The sequence below is a fragment of the Tachyglossus aculeatus genome, chromosome 1, assembly GCF_015852505.1.
Source record: "Tachyglossus aculeatus isolate mTacAcu1 chromosome 1, mTacAcu1.pri, whole genome shotgun sequence".
In the NCBI taxonomy this organism is placed as follows: Eukaryota; Metazoa; Chordata; class Mammalia; order Monotremata; family Tachyglossidae; genus Tachyglossus; species Tachyglossus aculeatus.
This window is the reverse complement of record NC_052066.1, coordinates 142827132-142845323: the sequence shown is the minus strand read 5'-3', so window position 1 is coordinate 142845323 and position 18192 is coordinate 142827132. Positions and strand designations below refer to the sequence as shown.

General features: G+C 44.7%; 1 protein-coding gene across 2 annotated transcripts in view; it reads left to right on the top strand.

The window, feature by feature from the left end:
- The window catches only part of TMEM87B (transmembrane protein 87B), a 49475-nt gene extending 32039 nt beyond the window's left edge, over positions 1–17436 (top strand). For both annotated transcript variants that reach the window (XM_038743280.1, XM_038743279.1), the window contains exons 14-19: positions 1379–1482; positions 1626–1699; positions 3977–4053; positions 5429–5481; positions 8710–8740; positions 14474–17436. In XM_038743280.1, coding sequence (XP_038599208.1) covers positions 1379–1482; positions 1626–1699; positions 3977–4053; positions 5429–5481; positions 8710–8740; positions 14474–14536 — 402 coding nt within the window. In that variant the 3' untranslated portion in view covers positions 14537–17436. The remainder of the gene's footprint in view (positions 1–1378; positions 1483–1625; positions 1700–3976; positions 4054–5428; positions 5482–8709; positions 8741–14473) is intronic.
- Positions 17437–18192: the final 756 nt, after the last annotated feature.

Below are 18192 nucleotides of genomic sequence, written 5' to 3'. Positions count from 1 at the left end.
TGTGCAGAGCACTGTACTAAGCGCTTGGGAAGTACAAATTGGCAACATATAGAGACAGTCCCTACCCAACAGTGGGCTCACAGTCTAAAAGACTGTGAGCCCGCTATGGTACAGGAACGGTGGCCAGCGGATTATCTTGTAACTACCCCAGCACTTAGAGTAGTGCCTGACACTTGGTCAGTCAATCAGAAGCAGCGTGGCTCAGTGGAAAGAGCACGGGCTTGGGACTCAGAGGTCGTGGGTTCTAATCCCGGCTCCGCCACTTATCAGCCGTGTGACTTTGGGCAAGTCGCTTCACTTCTCTGGGCCTCAGTTACCTCATCTGTAAAATGGGGATTAAGACTGTGAGCCCCATGTGGGACAGTCTGATCACTGTGTATCCTCCCAGCTCTTAGAACAGTGCTTTGCATGTAGTAAGCGCTTAACAAATGCCATCATTATTACTATATTTATTGAGCGCTATGTAAACAGCACTGTACTAAGTGCATGGGAGAGCACAATACAACAGAATGAGCAGACATGTTCCCTCCTCACAACAAACTGATGGTATAGAGGGGGAGACAAACACTAATATGAATAAATAATATAGCAAGTGCTTAACTAATATGATGATGATAATAATATGTGGTCACAGTAGTGTTAACTCCAATCTCCCCCTCAAAAGTTGATCTGCCCCATTTGAGAGGCAAGCTCGTCTAGATAAGAGAGTAGTAGTTACCCACAGCCCCCTTTTTTGTTCTTTAGCCTGTATAATGGCTCAAGTATCTTATTTTCATCTCTCTTTGAGGATTTGGGAAGCACTTCATCATCAGTGGTATTTATTGAATGCTTACAACGTGCAGAGCACTGTACTGAACGCTTGGGAGAATACAATACATGATGGAGCCTGAGAGCCTGAAGCTTGTTGGGATGGCTAGGGCAGGAAAGAGCTATGGGGTGGTCCCTGAAGAGCAGATCCGACCCTGGACGTTCCTGTTGGGGGTGAACGTGGGCACGGGGGCAAGTATTGGGAAAGCCGGGCACAGAGTAGCCATTTGCGTGGCTCAGTGGAAAGAGCCCGGGCTTTGGAGTCAGAGGTCATGGGTTCAAATCCCAGCTCTGCCAATTGTCAGCTGTGTGACTTTGGGCAAGTCACTTCACTTCTCTGTGCCTCAGTTACCACCTCTGTAAAGTGGGGATTAAGACTGTGAGCCCCCCGTGGGACAACCTGATCACCTTGTAACCTCCCCAGTGCTTAGAACAGTGCTTGGCACATAGTAAGCGCTTAATAAATGCCATTATTATTATTATTATTTCTGCCTAGTTCCAGTTAAAGAGCCAATCAATCTTATTTTAATCATAAGCACATTTTCACTGTTCCTGTTTGGAATCTTTTCAGGATTGGATGGAGCTCTGGGTTGATGATGCCTTTTGGAGATTCCTTTTCTCCGTTATTCTTCTAGTGATTATGTTTTTATGGAGACCGTCGGCAAATAATCAAAGGTATCTTCAACAAGACAACTATTTCTGTTCTGACCGTGCCATGTAATTATTTTTCAAAAAGAACAGAAGGGCAAATGACTGGGATCCTTGGAAGCGTGATTTGTACCGGCTGTCAAAACTAACATCTTTGAATGTTCTCGCAGATATGCATTCACGCCTCTAATAGATGATTCAGATGATGAAGTTGAAGAATTTATGGTGGTTTCTGAAAATCTAGGTGAGTATAAAAAAAGTTACTGCATTTTTTGCATATTCAGAGAAGTTGCTTTCAATAGGGTGAGGTCCTTAACATCTCAGATGAGGAGGTATGGAATTAACACATTCCTATGTGGAAAAAAAACAACAAAAAACAACGTATTTATTCACCAAAGAGTTTCCAGTGTGTTCATTCATTCAGTTGTATTTATCGAGCGCTTACTTTGTGCAAAACATTGCACTAAGTGCTTGTTGCAAGTTAAGGGTGGCCTCTAGTGTTCCGTTTATTCATTCATTCAATTGTACTTGTTGAGTGCTTACTGTGTGCACAGCACTGTACTAAGCGCTTGGAAAGTACAGTTCGGCAACAGATAGAGACAATCCCTACCCAACAACAGGCTCACAGTCTCTGCTCTCATTCATTTCATTCAGTCGTATTTATTGAGCACTTACTGTGTGCAGAGCACTCTACTAAGCGCTTGGGAAGTACAAGTTTGCAACAGATAGAGACGGTCCCTACCCAACAGTGGGCTAACAGTCTAGAAGGATCTGTTTCTTGTTCAACTTGTTGCCAACTTGTACTTCCCAAGCGCTTAGTACAGTGCTCTGCACACAGTAAGCGCTCAATAAATGCGATTGATTGATTGATTCAACCAAATATGTAGGCAGGTCAGTTGCGGCCACAGTGTCTGTGTAGTTGAAATGGGTGAAACTCCTGGGGAGTCCAGCTTAAAATTCAATCTTTAGTCACTATAGCTGAAGTGTGAGTTTTTTTTTTTAAGGAGTACTCGTTTTCGTCCCTTCCTGTTTCTGCCCTCCCATTTACCTCAAATCAATTTCTCCCCTTCCCTACTGTTCCCTGTCCCTATTTCATTTCCTGGAGTATTTCCCACTCGGCAATGCCTTTTTGTTTCAGTTCCACGTGAATATACACTCTTAGGGGTCCGGCATCAGATTGTTATGTATGGAGAACCCACAGCTAGTAAATTAGGTGAGGTGTGGGGGGAAAACTGGAGGCAGACCCAGCTGGAACCCATCCCGTGAGCCGGGCCGAAAGGACCGAAAGGACTTGTACATATCTATTCTATTTATTTTATTTTGTTAGTATGTTTGGTTTTGTTCTCTGTCTCCCCCTTTTAGACTGTGAGCCCACTGTTGGGTAGGGACTGTCTCTCTATGTTGCCAATTTGTACTTCCCAAGCGCTTAGTACAGTGCTCTGCACATAGCGCTCAATAAATACGATTGATGATGATGATGATGACTCAGTTGAGCACCCCCGAGGCCTTTAATATTGGCGCCACTTCAGTGATGATGGGAATAATAATAAAATCTGTAAAATCTTTTTAATAATAAAAGGAACTGTGGGACTTAAGTGCTTACTGTGCTTACTATTACTTTTCTGAGCGCTGGGGTGAATCTGAGTTAATCAGGTTGGACAAAGACCCTGTCCCACATGGGGCTCCCAGTCTTAATCCCCATTTTACAGATGAGAAAACGGAGGCACAGAGAAATGAAGTGACTTGCCCAAGGTCACGCAGCAAGCATGGCGGAGCCAGGATTAGAACCCAGGTCCCAGGCCCGGGCTCTGCCCCTAAGCCACGCTGCTTCTCAGATCACCAGTGATCCCAGTATCACATTAGCTGTACTCCTCCCGCGTCAATTCTGCCAACAGTCTTTGAGCCCACTGTTGGGTAGGGACCGTCTCTTATATGTTGCCAACTTGTACTTCCCAAGTGCTTAGTACGGTGCTCTGCACACAGTAAGCGCTCAATAAATACAATTGAATGAATGAATGAATGAATGAATGAAAATAGCTTGATCCTGCAAATATATTACTTGGGGCTGATCATCTCCTCTTCCATACTTGAAAGACTTAGTAATAGCAAGTCACTTAACTTCTCTGTGCCTCAGTTACTGAATCCGTAAATGGGGATTAAGACTGTGAGCCCCACGTGGGACAGGGATCGTATCCAACCTGATTAGCTTGTGTCTACCCCAGTGCTTAGAACAGTGTTTGACACATAATAAGCACTTAACAAATCCCGTTATTACTATTATTATTATTGTTGTTATTAGCATCAATAGCATTTATTGAGCGCCCACTTTGTGCAGTCCACTTTCTGCTTGTATGGTTAGATGTGTAAGGAGAAGAACTTCATATTCTTTACTGATTTGGAATCAGGTCTCCGAAAGTTAAAACTGAAATTCTGGTGTGGCGGTGTGATTGACTGTCTCTGCTGCAACGTTGGTAGATGTGGAGGTTCTTTTTATACAGGATGAATTTTTCTTCTTTTTTAGCGGAAGGAATAAAGCTAAGAACTTCAAAGGCGGTTTCTAATGGAACAGCTAAACCCACTACAAGCAGCAGCAATGTTGTAAGTATGTCAGCACATTGTGGGCAAAGAATGTGTCTGTTTATCGTTATATTGTACTCTCCCAAACAGTTAGTACAGTGCTTTGCCCACATTAAGCGCTCAGTAAGCACGATTGAATTGAATGTAGACAGAAAATAATGAATGGGTGTTGGGGGCACTCTGTCCCACATAATAATAATAATAATAACTGTTATGGTGTTTGTTAAGCACTTACTATGTGCCAAGCACTGTTCTAAGCACTGGGGTAGATACAAGGTAATCAGTTTGTCCCACGTGGAGCTCACAGTCTTAATCCCCATTTTGCAGATTGAGGCACAGAGAAGTGAAGTGGCTTGCTCAAGAGCACACAGCAGACAAGTGGCAGATCTGGGATTAGAACCCTTGTCCTCTGACCAGGTCCGTGCTCTTCCACTTGTCTGCTGTGTGACCTTGGGCAAGCCACTTAACTTCTGCGTGCCTCAGTGACCTCATCTGTAAAATGGGGATTAAGACTGTGAGCCCCACCTGATGACGTAGGATGTACCCTAGCCAATGCCATGTGGCAGTAGACCTAATCAATTTTGATTTATAGATCGTTATTTTCCTCTTATTGAACTAGTCTATTCTAAATAAACAGAAATACTCACAGTGTGTTGGAGACTAGCTTTTCTGATCTTGAGACTGTAAATCCCCTGTGGGCCGGGAACATGTCTATCAACTGTGAGCCCACTGTTGGGTAAGGACCGCCTCTATATGTTGCCAACTTGTACTGCCCAAGCGCTTAGTACAGTGCTCTGCACACAGTAAGTGCTCAATAAATATGATTGAATGAATGAATGAACTGTGTTGTATTGTGCTCTCCTAAGCACTAAATACAGTGCTCTGCATACACTAAGTGACCAGTAAGCACCAATGATTGACTGATTGAAATTAAGTATCCACGAAAGATGAACCAAAATAAATTAGTTGTTTCAAACAAAAGGGAATCACAATGTTTACCGAGTGTGGAGGTGAGGCGTTGAATGCCAGCTTTGAGGAATTCGGCATTTCTTGTTCCAGCATTATAATTCTATTCAATTTGTAGGTAACTTTCAAAGAGGAGCATTTTATTAAAGTAAGCTTTGTGTGACTAATTTAATTTGAGATACGGCGCTCAACTTGTAAATGCAATTTTGTTATGTTTAAAAGGAACTGCTGGCAGAACGTATATGAAATAAACATGTTGATGTGTAACAGGGACCTATTAAACCTGACCTTTTTGCCAAGCACAGTCCCTGACAAACGTTGATCTTAAAAGACTGTTTTATGAATTCCTAGATGATTTTGAGGCATAGCGTTTGGAGATTGTTTTTTTAAGCTCTTGTTAAACCTTTAACCATCTCTTTACTCTTCCTAGGATGAAGATTTGAAGTGGGTAGAAGAAAACATTCCCTCTTCATTCACAGATGTGTAAATATCTTTTGTGTGGTTGAATTTTTCAAAAGTCTAGATTGTAGACGATAGGGTTTAAAATGATTGTTGAGATTGCCGCTTGCCTGTGTATCATGGGCAACTAAAAATTGCGCCCAGAGTAGTATTTATTAAACGCTTATTGTATGCAGAGCACTGTACTAAACTCTGGGAAAGAGAGCAGAGGTGGGAATTAGGCAGGACCCTGCACCTTGAGGGGGCTCAGAATCTCTGAATACGGGGCCGGGGGTAGACTGGAGACAGACATAGCGGGAGCTGATCCAGAAGAACAGAATTGAGCCCCCACTTGTCTTGTTTTATGCCATCGAGTCGTTTCCGATCCATAGCGACACCACGGACACGTCTCTCCCAGAACGCCCCGCTCTCCACCTGCAATCGTTCTGGTAGTGGATCCAGAGAGTTTTCTTGGTAAAAATATGGAAGTGGTTTACCACTGCCACCTTCCGCGCAGTAAACTCCGCCCTTGACTCTCTCCCATGCTGCTGCTGCCCAGCACGGGCGAGTTTGGACTTGTAGCAGATTGCCTGCCACTCGCTAGCCACTGGCCAAGCTAGGAATGGAAGGGACAGGCCTCGGTTTGACTCTCCCTCCCTTAGCCGAGTCTGGTGGAGTACTAGAAACTCTCCAGGTGCCACCCTGAAAGGGGTGAGCACCGGCAGGCCTTCAATATTGGGGCTATTACAGTGATCCCAAAATCCCATTAGCCGGACGTCTGTTGTCAGTTCTACCAACACTTGGACAGCCCCTAGCTCTGGCCAGAGGTTTTTTGGTTAATGGCTTTTTTAATGGTATTTGTTAAGCGCTCACTATGTGCCAGGCACTGTTCTAAGAACCGGGGTAGATACAAGCTAATCAGGTTGGACACCGTCCCTGTCCCATATGGGGCTCACGGTTTTAATCCCCCTTTTAGACTGTGAGCCCACTGTTGGGTAGGGACTGTCTCTGTGTGTTGCCAATTTGTACTTCCCAAGCGCTTAGTACAGTGCTCTGCACATATTAAGCGCTCAATAAATACGATTGATTGATTGATTGATTTTCCAGAGGTGTTGCATAAGGGACTGCTCACCGTGACAGCCTTCCTCATTTCCCTAGGGGATGACAGATACTTATTTGAGTTTGGCAGACACTCCTTAGAGATCATCTTAGAGACTTCCCCAGCTCCTCTCCTCCAGTTCTGCTTTTCTGTTCCATGATGATGTCTGTATTGCACTTTTCCAAGCGCTTAGTACAGTGCCCTGCACACAGTAAGCACTCAGTAAATTCCACTGATGTTGACGATGCTTAAGACTGTAAGCCTGTTGCAGGCAGGGAACATACCTACCAACGCTATTGGGTCATACTCTCCCCAGTGCTTAATACAGTGCCATTCTAGACTGCAAGCTCATTATGGGTGGGGAATGTGTCTGCTAATTCTGTTGTATTGTGCTTTCCCAGGAGCTTAGTACAGTACATTGTTAGGGCTCAATAAACACCATTGATTGATTGGGCACACAGTAAGTGCTCAATAATAATAATAATGATGGTATTTATTAAGCGTTTACTATGTGCCAAGCACTGTTCTAAGTGCTGGGGTTGATAAGGCAATCAGGATGTCCCACTGGAGCTCACAGTCTTAAATCCCCATTTTACAGATAAGTTAACAGAGGCACAGAGAATTTAAGTGACTTGCCCAAAGTCACCCAGCTGACAGGTGGCGGAGCCGGGATTAGAACCCACGACCTCTGACTCCCAACCCTGTGCTCTTTCCCCTGAGCCATGCTGCTTCTCAATAAACACCAGAATAAGGATGATATTTGTTAAGCACTTACTATGTGCCAAGCACTGTATTAAGCGCTGGGGTGGATGCAAGGTAATCAGGTTGTCCCACGTGGTGCTCACAGTCTTAATCCCCATTTTACAGATGAGGTAACTGAGGCCCAGAGAAGTGAAGTGGCTTGCCCAAGGTCACACAGTAGACAAGTGGTGGAGCCGGGATTAGAACCCACATCCTCCGTCTCCTGAACCCAGGCTCCTGCTGCTAAGCCACGCTGCTTTTTTCCTCTTCTGTCTTGTCCAATAGAACTTTAGTCCACAAGAGAAATGCTTTAGAAGGCATCTTCTCCCTAAAGATAACTGAATAATATACGCGCTTAGTACAGTGCTCTGCACACAGTAAGCGCTCAATAAATACGATTGATGATGGTGACTTGCGATCCAAACTGCTCTCGCAATAAAACATTATCAAAACCCACTACTAATGATGATGGTGTTCGTTAAGCGCTTGCTATGTGTCAAGCACCACTCTAAGCACTGGGGGAGATACAAGGTAATCGAGTTGGACACAGTCCCTCTCCCATACAGATGAGGGAACTGAGTCACAGAGGAAGTGAAGTGACTGGACCAAGGTCACCGAGCAGACATGTGGCAGAGCTGGGATTAGAACCCAGGTCCTTCTGCTTTACCCATAGGCCACACTGCTTCTAGCGGCATCTTTCCCCCCCTCTGTATTGCACTTTTCCAAGCGCTTAGTACAGTGACCTGCACACAGGAAGCGCTCAAAAAATTCCACTGATGATGCTGATGATGCTTAAGGCTGTAAGCCTGTTGCAGGCAGGGAACATGCCTACCAACGCTGTTGTGTCACACAGCGTGATTCTTGTTATAAACTCTACTTCTGCGACCCAAGTTTCTTTTCAGTAAGAAAAGAACAGGGCCCTGCACACAGTAAGCGCTCAAAAAATACGACTGATTGAGTAAGGCATTTTTTGAAGTCTCCAGCTGCTATTGTTCTGGTGTTTATCCGCATATGGTACTCTCCCAAGCATTCAGTACAGTGCTTTGCACTCAATAAATATGATTGATTGAATGAGTGATCTGAAATTGGGATGAATGTAAGTGAAAAGTTTTACTGATGATCCCCCTCAAGTATTTAAGCTGTAGGTGACCTGGTTAATGGCAACCCCGGGGTCTTTGTGATTAAGCACTGAGTATTTTGTTAGTATGTTTGGTTTTGTTCTCTGTCTCCCCCTTTTAGACTGTGAGCCCACTGTTGGGTAGGGACTGTCTCTATATGTTGCCAATTTGTACTTCCCAAGCGCTTAGTACAGTGCTCTGCACATAGTAAGTGCTCAATAAATACGATTGATTGATTGATTGATTGAGTACAATGCTCTGCACACAGTAAGCGCTCAGTAAATACGATTGAATGAATTTCTTCTCTCATTTCAGAGCCCTTCCGGTATTAATGGATTCGGATGAGGTAAGATGTGTTTTTGGTTTTGCTTTTTAGTAGAGCAGTCTTATGAACGCCCATTTGACAATAATTTCTGCATCGCTTTAAACTTACCGCACACCGGGCAGCAGCCAAATTTAGGAAAACTAGAGAATGAATTTTAGGAAGCAGTTAAAGGAGCTTCTCAAAGCAGATTAAATTAGAACAAGATGAATTCTCTTAAATCCAAGAGAGGAGGGAATCGGGTCCAGTTTGGAGTTACTCACCTCCCCATGAGATCATAAAGTCCTTGAGGGTAGGGACAGTGTCTCTTTTTTGGTTTATTCCCAGACGCTGTATCCAACGCTCTGCCCAGAATGGGCTTCCCATCCAGTGCTCTGCAAACAGGGAACCTTCAAATATACATGAGGATGTATCTTTTGGCTTTGTTCTGTGGGAGGCTGGAATTTTATTTCAAATCCTGAATCCCCTTCCCACGTTTAGCAGGGAAGGCTTCAAAGACATGGCAAGTTTTCAGAAGCTCTTTGAAGAAAGAGGTCTTACTTGGACATAGGGAATCATGCTCTTTTTGGAGAGAATGTCAGGAGTCAGGAGAAGAACTGAGTCAAGGGTGGAGGAGGATTTGCTTGGAAACTAATAGAAGAGTAGGGAAAACATAGGGTAGTTAAAGCAAGAATGCCCCTTACTCTTTTTTTTAAATGGCATTTGTTAAGCACTACCAGAGATTGTATTAAGCTATGGGATAGATTGATCAATCCATCAGTTGGATTTATTGAGCACTTACTGTGTGCAGCACACTGGGAGCAAACAATACAACTTAATAAACTTAGATACAAGGTAATCAGGTTGGACACAGTCCGTGTCCCACGTAGGGCTCACAGTCTTAATCCCCGTTTTACAAATGAGGGAACTGAGGCACAGAGAAGTTAAGTGCCCTGCCCAAGGCCGCATAGCAGACAGATGGTGGAGCCAGGATTAAAACCCAGGTCCTTCTGACCCCCCCAGGCCCGTGATCTATCCACTAGACCACCCTGCTTCTCATGCTCCTCATACTTACATGCTCTTTTCTGATGATGATGATGATGATGATGATGGCATTTATCAAGCGCTTACTATATGCCAGGCACTGTTCTAAGCGCTGGGGAGATAACAAGGTGATCAGGTGGTCCCACGGGGGGCTCACAGTCTTCATCCCCATTTTACAGATGAGGGAACTGAGGCCCAGAGAAGGTAAGTGACTTGCCCAAAGTCACACAGCTGACAAGTGGCAGAGCTGGGATTTGAACCCAGGACCTCTGACTCCAAAGACCAGGCTCTTTCCACTGAGCCAGCTCAGTTCCTGCTCTTGGCTCCTTCTACGCAAGCCTCCTAAGTCCCTCACTCTTCTTCTTTTTCTAGTTTTTATTGCTATCTGTTAAGCACTATTATGTGCCAGGCACTGTAGACACAAACTAATTCATTCATTCAGTCACATTTATTGAGCACTTACTGTGTGCGGAGCACTGTACTAAGCGCTTGGGAAGTACAAATCGGCAACATATCAGGTTGGACATAGTCCATGTTCCATGTAGGGCTCACAGTACTAATCTCCGTTTACAGGTGAGGTAAGTGTGGCACAGAGAAGTTAGGTAATGATAATAATACTAATAATGGCATTTATTTAAGCACTTAGTACAGTGCTCTGCACACAGTAAGCGCTCAATAAATACGATTGAATGAATTAAGTGCTTACTATATGCAAAGCACTGTTCTAAGCGCTGGGGAGGTAACAGGGTGATCAGGTTGTCCCACGGAGGGCTCACAGTCTTAATCCCCATTTTACAGATGAGGGAACTGAGGCCTTGAGAAGTGAAGTGACTTGCCCAAAGTCACACAGTTGAGAGTTGGCGGAGCTGGGATTTGAACCCATGACCTCTTGACTCCAGAGCCCGTGCTCTTTCCATTGAGCCACACTGCTTCTCTAAAATAATGATAATAATAATGTTTCCACAGCAGCTTCTAATTCATTCATTCAGCCATTTATTGAGCACTTACTGTGTGCACAGCGCTGTACTAAGCGCTTGGGAAGTACAAATCGGCAACTTATCATGTCCAGTCGGCAACTTACCAGGTTGGACATTAGTCCATGTTCCATGTAGGGCTCACAGTACTAATCTCCGTTTGCAGGTGAGGTAAGTGAGGCACAGAGAAGTTAGGTGACTTGCCCAAGGTCACACAGCAGACATGTGGTGGACCTGGAATTAGAACCCAGGTCCTCTGACTCTCCACGTCTGCTTTTTCCGCTAGACCTCACTGCTCTCTTCTGCTCCATCCCATTTCTCACTCCTTTCCCCTTCCCTGGAGGGACCATCCTTATCACCTGTTATTATCCAATTACATCCCTCACCTCCTTCAGAGCCTCCTTTTAAAGCTTCCTCTCCTTGGATGATTTTCCTGTTGGTTACTCTTCCCTCCTCACCTTCAGTCAGCTCACCCCTGCAGCCACCTCAGCAGGAATACTGGAATTATTCCTGTATGTAGTCGTTCACGGTTTATGTCTTCATTGGTTTTATTTGCTTGTACCTGCCCTCCCCACGTTAGCTGTGGCGTATTTGTCAGTTTCATGTCCCCCGTCTTCTAAGCTGTAGACACCTTGGGAGCAGGGATTGTGGCATTTGCTTCCATAGGAAGTTGTCCCAGCGTCTAGCACAGTGTTCTACACACCAGGAGCAGCGTGATCTAGCGGAAAGAGCACGAGAATCAGAGAACCTGGGTTCTCAATCTGGCTCTGCTCCTTGCCTGCTTAGTGATCTTGGGCGTCTCCATCTCTCCATCGCCAAAGAATGAGTGACCTTGGGCCTGTCACTTCACTTCTCGGTGCCCCTTTTGCCCGAGAGCCCCGTGTGGGGCAGGGACCGTGTCTGACCCGATTGATCTTGAAACGACTCCAGCGCTCAGAGTAGCGCGTGGCACAAAGTAAGCACCTAACAAATGCCATGAGAATAATAATAGTAATAAGTAGTTATCCAGGCCGTGCTGACGATGCAGTTACTGAAGCAAGAATGGAAGGCAGGTCTTTAAGAGGTGATTTCTTCTGGCGAGCAAATTGGGATGATTGCAGAGCTTTTGGAGGCCTGATGATGTTAAGCGGCAGACAAGATGATTACTGGCATTGGTGTCGGCATTACCGGCCCCCGAGCAGACTAGAATCAGCGGCGAGAAGAAGCTGCGGAGGCCGTTTGGGTGATCGTAATGGTCTAGACAGGAAATAGTTGTGGACGGGACTAGGAATTTGAATATGGCTACTGCTCACCTCCCCTAGCTGTGTAATCGCCTCAAAAGTCTGTCCCCGCCTGGCATTTCCTTCCTTAACCTCTTTTCCAGCAGAAAATCACAATTTGGAAGTCCTCTTTGACTTTACACCCTACTGGAAAAATCCCTTATTCTTCCAAATGACTTGTAAACCTTTTTTTAATCTTTTAAGATTCATTTAAATTTTTTTTTGGATGCTCAGCATGGTAAATGGATTGGGGGGAATTGTGGTTTATGTCTTTTAAAATCAAGGTGCGTATTCCCGAAGCCTCTCCCGGGTGCGGAAAGGGGAGTCAGGTGGGTCTTGGATTCCATGGAGCCCTGAACTTTGAGGACCCCTGCACTTCACGTTAAAGATCCACCACCCCCTTTCACCCCACGGAGCCGGCAGCTCGCATAGAAACTGCCATTCCTCACTTTTCCACTTTTAGCAACCCCATAGTTCATGAATCCCTGAATTCCTCTCGAGCTTCCTTATCCCTCTAATTTGTCCCAATTTGTCCTTCACATCCCTAACTTTTCCTATAAAGGACCGTTTATCCATATTATCATGACTGCTGCTAGGGGATTGATTACACACAGGGCCAGATGCAAGAAAAGTAATTCAGATTCAGTCCCTGTCCCGCGAGAAACTCAGCCTACTTGGAAGGGACAGATGTATAAAAAAAGAGAACTAGATTATAAACACAATTGTGTTACTGCAACTCTCCAAATGTAAGACTATTAAAATAGGTAGCTGATGCATCCCTTGTCATGGGTTCTAATCCTGGCTCTGCCACTTGTCAGATGTGTGACTTGGGGCAAGTCACTTCACTTCTCTGTGCCTCGGTTCCTTCATCTGGAAAATGGGCAGTAAGACTATGAGCCCCACGTGGGACAACCTGATAACCATGTATCTTTCCCAGCGCTTAGAAAAGTGCTTGGAACAAAGTAAGCGCTTAACAAATGCCATCATTATTTTTGAAGAGGCTCCCCCTGGGCAACCCTGAAGCTCCTCTCAGCATCAGACACACCTCTGAAGCATTTTTTTATGGCATTTATTAAGTGCTTACTATGTGCAAAGCACTGTTCTAAGCGCTGGGGTAGATACAAGGTAATCAAGTTGTCCCACGTGGGGCTCACAAACTTAAACCCCATTTTACAGATGAGGTAACTGAGGCACAGAGAAGTCAAGTGACTTGCCCAAAGTCACACAGCTGACAAGTGGCGGAGCTGGGATTCGAACCTATAACCTCTGACTCTGAAGCCTAGGCTCTTTCCACTGAGCCACACTGCTTCTCCCATTATTAGTAGGTGTCACAGGCTGCATTCTGTGCTGTGCTCAGTGTGGTCGTAAATAAATCCTCCATACAAGTTACCTTTGGGCACACCCCGGCCCACCTAGACTGTAAGCTCGTTGTGGACAGGGAATGTGTCTGTTGTAGTGTTGTATTGTACTCCCTAGAGCTCAGTACAGTGCTCTGCACACAGTAAGCGCTCAGTGAATACCATGGACTGATTGTCTGGCCGAAGTGGGGGGACGCCCTGTCCCCCTGCACCGATCCTCCTCCCCATGGATGGTGGTGAGGAGATTCTGGCCATACAGATCCCAAGTTTGTAATAACAATAATAATAATAATTGTGGTATTAGTTAAGCACTTACTATGTGCCAGGCACTGTACTAAGCGCTGGGGGGGAGGTGGGCGGGAGGGAATACAAGCCGATTGAATTGGACACATTCCCTGTCCCACATGAGGCTCACAGTCTTAATCCCCATTTGACAGACGAGGAAACTGGGGCCCAGTGAAGTGACTTGCCCAAGGTCACACAGTAGACACGTGACCGAGACAGGATTAGAACCCAGGTCCTTCTGATTTCCAGGCCTGTGCTCTTACCAGGGACCGACTTCATTCCACAGGGTCGGGTGGGAAGAGGAAGAAGTATGCCCTGGTCCTTGGATGGGCCCAAAACCTTCGAGACCTATTGGGGTTTCTTGCTTACAATCAACGGCATTTCAATAAATCAGTGGTATTGAGTGCTTACTGTGTGTTGAACACCCTACTAGGCGCTTGGGAGATTACAATACAGCAGAATTAGCGGACACTTCACCTGCCCATAATGAGTTTACGGTCTAGAGGGGGGGAAGGCACATGTTAATATGAATACATAACTTATAAATTATAAATTAAAGGTATGTGCATAAGTGCCGTGGACCTGGGGGTGGGGTGACTGTCACAAGTCCAAAGGACATTCCGTATCATCGTCGTCATCATCAGTGGTATTTTTTGAGTGCTTGTTGTGTGCAGAGCACTGTACTAAGCGTGTGGGAGAGTACAATACAAAAATCAGCACTCTGATTTTTAACAATGAAAAAAATGGGGTTTATGAATGACTATAGTTACTTGGATCAAAGTAAATTTGCTGGTATATGAAAAATTTGTATGAAAAGTCCGCCCATGTCAACAACCGTTCCCCTTCTCTTTCCTTCAGGAGATAATGATGACTAGAAATGAAGTGTCAGACAGAGCGTTGTCTTCAGAAAAAATAATATGACCAAGACCTGTAAAACCAAGTCTGGTAATGAAAATTGACCACTCACCCTGAATCTGAGAGCACACAAGAAAGAGAGAGAGAGGAGACCATCACTGACTATGCATAATATTTTGATAGGTCTTGACTGATGTTTTTTATTGTATTATCATAGGAGATATGTATATTAACATGAAGTTTCCAGGAGGATTTTTCTTTCCACACTATGTCTTAAGATGCCATTGTTTGTGGTTTTAAATGTCAGTTAAAATGCCTCAGGGGTGGTGGGTTAAGAAAGCATTCAGAAGGCAGAAAAGTGCAAATGATATGTCCTTACTTAATGGATTTTTCGACTGAACTCTTGGAACTGAGTCTTGTGGTAGGGTGAAATGATGGTATTTTTGGCGTTATTTTTTTTTATTATTTTTGTACACTCCCCATCCAGCCTCCCTTTTTAGGGAGTTTTTAATGTGGCACATCCATCTCATGTTGTAGAGGTTTTCCCCAGCTCCTCGTTTATCATTTCTTTTCGAAGTGATGGGTTCTTTTGCTTTTCTACTGAAATGGCTGTATATAGAGTAAATGTGGTTAAATAACATTAGCCTCTATTTATACTTTATGATTACCTTATGACTATTTCTTCTTTAGAGCAAAGTTCACCTGTAAATAGGAATATTAGCTGCAGATTTCAGTGCTGGAGGTCCGAAAGGGGCAAAACTTTATTTCCTGCATAATCTTGAGGGTTTTTTGGTCGTGTAAACTTTTTTTATCTTTGATAGTTTACATCTGGGGATGTATATAAAATTGCTGTCTTCCAGTTTTCTCACAGTACTCCACCTTTGACTGTTTTAGCCTACCTCAGTTTTTTGTAGTATGCAGTTGTAACTTGCCACTCTGTAATGTGACTTCATACTATTTGGAATTTTTCTTTTTGAAATGTGAAATGCCCAAAGTGTAAAGACGAAGTGAATGAGCTGTTGCGAACACGTGAAACATTTACAGATTTTATTAATTCTATATAACCAAAGAGGGGAGGCCACATTTGACGATAATCTTCGTTTGAATTTTTTAAGAATTTGTTCTGAATTCTGCTCCTTTGAAATTTGGCAATAATCGGAGCTCATTCAATATTCTATTAGATTGTCGTAACTTTTTACTAGAGAAGGGGATTCTGAGCTTCTTGGCCACTAAAGTAACCTCAGCCAACAAAGCTTAAAATCCGTAGCCAGAAGAAACCTCTAAAGAAAACTAATCTTGAATTTTACAGAAAATTAGAACGCTAGGGTTCCTTCTCCTGAAAATTCATGCCTAACCTCATTTATTTGCCTCCCGTTCGCAGGTCCCTTCTGAGATCTTGTCCCTGTGGACCTGTAATTTTCACCAAGTAGTTTCAAAAAACGCTGCTTATGGAAGGTGAAAGCTTAAAGGGCAGGAGCAGCCCTGGTTTGAATGTACGTCATCGTTTGGGGGAGGGCGAGCTGAGTTTTTTGTTTCAGGGTCCCGACCCCAACACAGCAAGCTCCTAAAGCGTCAGTTTTCCTCTAGGACACCTTAGTTTCCTATGTTCTCTCGTGCCCGCTGGGCACCATGTCGTGTATGTCTCAGAGAGGAGGGCTGGGGGAGCTTTCCCGGCACTTTATATTTGTCCCGTGCCCAATGCTTCTGGGCAGACGGGCTTTTTACCCACTGCAGGGCTCCAGGATGCTAGAATCACCAGGGCTCCTGGAGGTCACAGCTGAGAGGGAGCAATACATGCCAAATAAGAGAGACTGTCACCCCTGCATTCACCATCCACCCTCGCCCCGGGCTCATAGGAGCCCAGAGCAGCCCGACTCTGCAAGGAGGAATTGCCGATCCGGAGCTTCCTACTGGGAAAATCCCCCTGGGATGCTTCTCAAGGCACCGTGATTCAAAACCACCGCTGCTTTTGGTGTGGGGGGACAGAAGAAAGTAGGGGGGCCCTCTTGCGAACTCCAGGACGTCCCCTTTTGACCAGTAAAATCTCCTAGCCGGAGGCCTCCAGTCCGCTTCACGAGAGACTTGCTCACTGAAAGGAGGAGCTGAGGGCGAGGAGTCTGGGTTCTGGTCTTTCTGGATGAAGCACTTAAAAAAACCAAGTGGGGCCGGCTTGGGGAACATTCCTATTGCACAGAAAACCTCCTTTAAATAGGATTGGAAAGTGCAGCCTCGCGGCTTTGAGCTAGATGGATGTTGACTTGATTTAGAGGGTGATGTTTTTAAGAAATTATTTTGGTAACGCCAAATGATGTAAATATGTATTCTGAGCAGGTGGGCAGGATCTTCCAAAGCTCCGTGTTAGCGCGAACCGCTTCTAGAAACACGAACCCTTAGTTAACGCTTAGGATCGCGGATACGGGATCTAAAAACGGTCGGTTGCTGCTTCTCGTCCGGTTCTGCTGAATCTGAACCACCGAACTCTCAGAATCCAAATCGGGCCGGCCTCCCGCAGAGCAAAGGAATTGAGTAGGGGGTGGGCAGTCAGGGGAGATTGGGGCCGGTTTTCAAGTTAGTCATTTTAGTGCTCGCCTCTGTCGGAAAAACAGCCAGCCAGGTAGCAATAGGAAAGATTCTTAATGCAACTAGGTTGCTTTGTTGATTGGAAATCGGAAAGGGTCAAATTCAACTTTTACAATGAATCTTCTTTAGATTTGGGGAGGACAGAATGTCTTTAATATGATGCGCTTTGGCCGGAGGAACTTTCTGGGAACTTGAATTTGTTAATTGGGGAATAGGAAGGTTTACTCTGATATATGTATTTGAAGAGAGTAATGGTCTCTGATGTAAGTTTGATAAGGGGGAATTAATTCTGTACCTGGGAGATGACTGAAGGAATTTCATTACTTGAAAAGTTGGTGTATTTCTGTGCCTTAATGTTCTGACTTTTAATAAAATTGTTTCTGAAATCTTGGGTTATTTATTCTCAGTCAGGAGTGAAGCTGGAAATGGCTTGAGAGGCCGCGTAACCTAGGCAGGGCAGTAATTTGTAGCTTTGTCCTTGGTGGGTGGGCTGGGTGGCCTTGGTAATGCTGTACAGTGGTGTGCTGTGTGACCTTGGGTAAGTCACTTCACTTCTCCGGACTTCAGTTACCTCATCTGCAAAAAGGGGATTAAGACTGTGAGCCCTGTGTGGGATAGGGACTGGGTCCAACCTGATTAACTTGTATCTACCCCAGTGCGTAGTACAGCGCCTGGCACACAGTAAGCACTTAACAAATACCATATATTAATCAATCAATCGTATTTATGGAGCACTTACTGTGTGCAGAGCACTGTACTAAGCACTTGGGAAGTACAAGTTGGCAACACAGAGACAGTCCCTACCCAACAGTGGGCTCACAGTCTAAAAGGGAGAGACAGAGAACAAAACCAAACATACTAGCAAAATAAAATAAATAGAATAGGTGGGCTCACAGTCTAAAAGGGAGAGACAGAGAACAAAACCAAACATACTAGCAAAATAAAATAAATAGATGTGTACAAGTAAAATAGAGTAATAAATATGTACAAACATATATACATATATATTAAAAAAGGGAAGCAGCATGGCCTAGCAGGAAAAGCTTGGACCTAAGATGCGGAGGACCAGGGCGCTTAGTACAGTGCTGTACACACAGTAAGCACTCAATAAATATGATTGAGTGAATCTAATCCAGGCTCTG